The 5802-nt window shown below is 47.6% G+C and overlaps 1 protein-coding gene across 1 annotated transcript; it reads left to right on the top strand.

Moving 5' to 3' along the window:
* The first annotated feature begins 1646 nt into the window (after positions 1-1646).
* On the top strand, positions 1647-3930 carry LOC136550709 (L-type lectin-domain containing receptor kinase IX.1-like). The gene is made up of 3 exons (XM_066542311.1): positions 1647-2457; positions 2617-3166; positions 3279-3930. Exons 1-3 carry the CDS (start codon positions 1647-1649, stop codon positions 3928-3930), a joined length of 2013 nt encoding a protein of 670 aa, XP_066398408.1.
* Positions 3931-5802: the final 1872 nt, after the last annotated feature.

The following is a 5802-nucleotide window of genomic DNA, read 5'->3' as shown; positions in this document are numbered from 1 at the left end:
GACTAGGAACCGGAGTCCATAGACCACATCGTCGTGTCTTGCTCCTTCAGCAAGCAGGTAGGTGGAGTGTCCTCTCCACGGTTGGTCAGCCACAAGGTATGCCCAACTTCGACTGGTGGAACGGATGGAGATCGATGTGGTCTGGCAACAACAGATTTGGAGCAGACACTCTGTTGGCTTTAGTTGCCTAGGAGCTATGGAAGGAGAGGAATGCGAGATGCTTCTGTGACGCCACCACCCAGATTCCGCGGCTACTAGCCGTGATCAAGCATGAGGCCGAACAATGGGTGCTGGCGGGTGCAAGAAACTTGGGTTGTCTAATTTGTAGCATAATAGCCTAGTTAGCATGGCCTTAGGTTGGGCATGAGCTTCATTGTAATCCTTTCGATCCCTCCCGCAGCGTGGGCAAAGCGCTTTGTAACAAAACTTCTCCTTTCTTAATACAATGAAACATAAGCCTTTTGCGTGTCCGAGAAAAAACAAATCCATTTCTAGGAGTGGTTGGATCTAGAAGCGCCTCTACAAATGGGCACCAAATAGTAAAAATTACGTAATGAAATTCGAAATTTTCAAACATCCTCGGATGGAGAAACAACCAAAACAAAAGTGATAGATCTCAAAAAGTTATACAACTTTGTAATTGAGAACTTTTTCAATCAAAATCATTTCATCAATGAAAACTCATTTCAATTTCTAAAATTTTAAATTTGATTTTTTTTTAAATGACCTCAGATGGAAAACAACCAAAACAAAAGTTATAGATCTCAAAAAGTTATACAACTTTGTAGTCGACAACTTTTTCATTTAAAATCATATAGCTAAGGATAACTACATTTGAACTATGTAAATTTAAAATTTGAAGGTTCGGGCTGCGGGCTTTTTTTGTTTTTTCTTATTTGATGACTTACCGAGGCGGGCATTTAAACCGCCTCGGTAAAGATTGGTTTACCGTGACCTTTGAACCGAGGCGGTTGTGATACTCGCATCAGTTAATCCATTTTGCCTGCCTCGGTTAAGTTTAGTGTAGTAGTGCCGCCTCCGTAAATCGATTTCAGACCGCGAGACGTTTAATTGTGGCGGCCTCCATAAATGAAAACGTCCGCCTCTGAAAATCCCGAGGCATTTTGCAAGACGGTTGAATTTTGTGACGGCCTCCAAAATCCCGAGGCATTTTGCGAGACGGTTGGATTTTGTGACGGCCTCCGTTAATATTCAGACAGTGTCTCAGCAAAATCATATTTGTCGTAGTGAGAGGTGGTGAGCAGAAAATTAGTTTTCATACGGATTTGTGTGGGCCCTATATATATTGCTGTTGACGAGAAACAACAATCCACGAGCACGGCGCCGCCTATTCACGCTGCAGAGCATTGGATTCCCCTCCGTTCTCCATGTCGTTTGTACGTGCCAGCTTCCTTGGAAGTTGGAACTGGTCTCTGATCCTCGATGTTGCCGTCCGTATGTATTGGTGGATCGGAGCTCATTCACATGCAATAATAATCCATCATCTCACAACACAAGCCTGAGCCCTGAGCGGGGTTCCGATTTATCTCCGATCCCACCACGTTCATAGCAAGCTTGAAGAAGCATCACTGGTGCCTGCGCGCGAACGTCGTCTCAGTGGACGACAGCTAGCCCCACCAGCGGCCATGCATGGCTGTCCGTGGTTGGTGCCGTCATCATATCTTCCCACCACGCTCGTTCTCCTCACCGCCGCCAGCTTGCTTGCTGGGTGCGCTACTGCTGAGGAGCTTTACACTCCGGTGAAGACGCTCTGCCCGGCGAATGGAGGCAACTTCAGCGCTGGCAGCATGTTCCAGGTGAACAGAGACGGTCTCCTCCACAGCCTCAGCACCGCCGGCTCCGCCACAAACACCGGGTTCCTCAACACCACCTTCGGCAAGCGGAACGACCAGGTCTTCGGAGTCATCATGTGCTTCGCCGATACCGCCTGGGCCGACTGCAAGAAATGCCTGGACAGGGCACCTTCCTACACGAGCACGGCGTGTCCGAGTGGCCGGACCGGGGCGCTCCTGTACAGAGAGTGCCTTCTCCGCTACTCCGACGAGTACTTTGCCTCCATATATACCGACCAAACTGAACAACCGTGGTATGAGTCCGTGAGCGTGTATGTGGATGACATGGTGAGCATGAACAATACTCGGTGGAAGATGATGAACAGGCTCATCGCCCAAGCCGCCGCAGCACCACTTAGATACGCCTTGGACAACAACGAAAGTTACAAGGACCCGACGACTGGTATTGGTGTGCACGGGCTCGTGCAGTGCAGGAGGGACCTGACGCCGTCCTGGTGCACTATATGCCTCCATGCCCTCGTGCTAGATCTGCTGGAAGAATGGCCGAACAATACCGCTGCTTCTCTGAGGTCGTTCAGCTGCTATGTCAAATACGACCAGGAGCCGATCACGCTGATGACGGTGCCAGAGCCACCACCTGACGGTATGCTTAATATATCAGTAAATAATCTCCCGTTATATTATTATTATTATCTCCAAGACTGATATAAGTTTATTCTTTTATATATCACCTGAATTAAATTATTTGCAATGAAAGAAAACGGAAACTGATTTTTTTTAATGTGTGTATACTCCATATCAGAAGAGGCTCCACCGCCTCCGGATCCGCCCAGCACAAAGAACCCCAAGGCCAAGATGTCTCTGATGGTCGCGGCGGCTGCTAGTGCCATCCTCTTGTTAACCCTTGCCATCTTGTTGCGCCTCTTCTTTGGCTGCATGTTGAAGGGAAGGACTGCCACTGCAAACGCGGCAGACGAAGACATGGAAGGAAAATTCAGGAACGGAGCTGGACCAAAAGGATTCAGCTACGGCGTGCTAGCGGCTGCCACTAGCAACTTCTCAGACGACCAGAAGCTCGGCGAAGGTGGCTTCGGTTCCGTATACAAAGGTTTCCTGGACCAGCTGAACCTACACGTTGCCATAAAAAGAGTGTCCAGGAGCTCCAGCCAGGGCAGGAAAGAGTACGCCTCCGAGGTGACCATCATCAGCCAGCTGAGGCACCGCAACCTGGTGAAGCTCATCGGATGGTGCCATAGCCATGACGAGCTCCTCCTCGTCTATGACCTTATGCCAAATGGAAGCCTTGACAGGCACCTCTACAGTGCAGACAACATACTCTCTTGGCAGCGCAGGTCACACCCATTATTTACAGCTCAAATCGTGATCTCATGCATGTAGTCCAGCTTTCACAACAGAAAAGAAGCAATTCTGCTGTCTTATTAGCTGTATATGCTGTTTCTGCAGGTATGATATTATCCTTGGGATTGGCTCCGCACTTCTGTACCTACATCAAGACTGCGAACAAGGTGTATTGCACAGGGACATCAAACCCAGCAACGTCATGCTGGACGCCTCTTTCAACGCCAAGCTCGGCGACTTTGGGCTGGCGAGGCTCGTCGACCATGGCCGCGGCGTGCACACCACGGAGCTGGCCGGCACCATGGGGTACATGGACCCGGACTGCATGGTCACGGGCAGGTTCAGCACCGAATCAGACATGTACGCCTTCGGCGTTGTCCTCCTCGAGGTCGCTTGCGGCCAGCGGCCCATCGTGGTCATGCAGGATGAGAATGAGAACACCGTCGTCCATCTGGCGCGGCGGGTCCTGGAGATGCATGGCCGTGGTGAGGCCCTGGACGCGGCGGATCCTCGGCTAGATGGCAACTTCGACGCGCGCCAGATGGAGCGCGTGCTGGTGGTAGGGCTTTGGTGTACGGCGCATGACCAGAGCCTGAGGCCGTCCATCTGGCAGGCCGTTCGGGCGCTGCGGTTCGAGTCCTCGGAGCCAACAGTCACCAATGGACGACACGAACCACTACCGGTTATTGGCCGGCTGGCCTCTGCGTCGTCACAATCAGAATCTACAACTTTTCCAAGTGACGTGAGGTTCTCATAGTGTTTTAGCATTCAGCATTTAGTATAAATTTCTTTCTACCAAATGGCCCATAATGAGAATTTTCATATGCTATAACTAGTGGTAGTGTATTATTACTACTTAAAACACTAGAAGAACTTTACCATTTTGGTAGTGTGTCGTCGTCTATCCTGTCAGAGGAAGATGATATGGCAACACGCAGCATGCACATGCATCTATTGATCTTTAGGTCCACACATGCACCAACTAGAGTTACCACTGTGCCAGAAAACTAGGTTAGTGACGTGTCTAAACAGTAATTAGTGATGCGGAAAACACGCATCACTTACGTTGCGTTTGTGATGTGAACACATTAATGACGCATAAATACGCGTCACTGATGCGAAGATACTAGTGACGCGTATTTACCAAACGCGCCACTGATATTAGTATAGCAGCGACACGTACTGAGAAACCGCGTCACTGATAAGGAGATATCAACGACTCGTACTGAGGATACGCGTCACTAATAAGGGGATATCAGCGACTCATACCGTTGATACGCATCACTAATAAGGGGATATCAGCGACTTGCACTGAAAATACGCGTCACTAATAAAGAGATATTAGCGACTCATGTCGACCTAACATGTCAGTGATAGCGTATAACAAGTGACGCGCGTTAATAAGACACGTCTTAATGGACAGGGCAGGCAGTAATGAAACCATCATAATGCAGCAATTTATGATTATGCCATGGTTCAAGACGTCACTAGTGCCAGTAGCCTTTACTGGCACTACTAGCAGTAGCAGTGTGTGTGCTGGCCCTACGCTCTCTCAGCGTCTCAGCTCAGCTTGCTAGAACAGATGGCAATAATATAGCAACTATCAACAATTACTATAACAATTATCAACAATTACTACAACAATTACTTACCACGAGAACATATGGAATTAATATAGCAATTATCAACAATTACTTAGGATCGAAAAGGGAGCAATCCAATGCGTCAAAGTTGAAGAGGTCATATAGATAATTATATCCCACAATGAAAACCTCAAAATCTGATGAATTCAACATATAAATACTCTTTGATACCTATTCATAGTACTCATGAATCTCTCGTACGGATACATATGATGGAGGAACACGGGACCAAGGTACCTTATTTCCTTAACTAGATGAACAATGAGATGAATGGATACATCAAAGAATGTCGGTGGAAAATACGCCTCTAGAAGACACATTGTCTCAAAAATGTTCTTTTCAAGATTGTCCAATGACCTCTCATCAAGAACCTTTTGAGATATTGCATTGAAGAAGAAGCATAGGCTCATGATTGCCATTCGGACTTTTTCTGGCAAAATCTTCTTGATACCAACCGCAAGCACTGTTGTGAGCATGACATTGCAATCATGAGCCTTCATGGGGAGCATTTTGTTCTCTTTTGCTGCCACAAGTTTCCTGATTTCTGCTGAGTATCCAGAGGGAACTTTCACGCTATGGAAGAAGTCGCACAGCTCCTGCTTCTCTTCCCTAGTTAGATTTATGGCACATAATGATATTCGAGCACTGGGGCCCTAATAAGGACGCAACTCGGGCCTTATATCCAAATCTTCCATATCTGCTCGTGCATTTGCATGGTCCTTGGTTTTCCCCTTGCTGTTCAAGAGTGTTCCGAGTAAGCTATCACAAACATTCTTTTTCACATGCATGACATCGATGTTGTGGCGAACTGCTAAGTCTTTCCAATAAGGTAGTTCCCACAGAATTGACATCTTCTTTCACCTCTTATCAGCAACTTCTTCCTTGCGCTTTCACTTTCCATGTGCACTCTTTTTGTTCTTCCCCATTGTAACATTGACATCCTTCACCTGGTCATAAACATCATGCCCAGTGAAATGCCTCGGAGC

This window comes from Miscanthus floridulus, chromosome 4 (genome assembly GCF_019320115.1).
Source record: "Miscanthus floridulus cultivar M001 chromosome 4, ASM1932011v1, whole genome shotgun sequence".
Lineage (NCBI taxonomy): Eukaryota > Viridiplantae > Streptophyta > Magnoliopsida > Poales > Poaceae > Miscanthus > Miscanthus floridulus.
The sequence above is the reverse complement of the archived record's forward strand: the minus strand, read 5'-3'. Positions and strand labels throughout refer to the sequence as shown.

Excerpts from the sequence above, each read along its gene's own strand:
- LOC136550709 (XM_066542311.1), top strand. The coding sequence starts at position 1,647 with ATGCATGGCTGTCCGTGGTTGGTGCCGTCATCATATCTTCCCACCACG. Across the intron at positions 2,458-2,616 it reads GCCAGAGCCACCACCTGACG|AAGAGGCTCCACCGCCTCCG; the intron begins GTATGCTTAATA and ends ACTCCATATCAG. Across the intron at positions 3,167-3,278 it reads ATACTCTCTTGGCAGCGCAG|GTATGATATTATCCTTGGGA; the intron begins GTCACACCCATT and ends CTGTTTCTGCAG.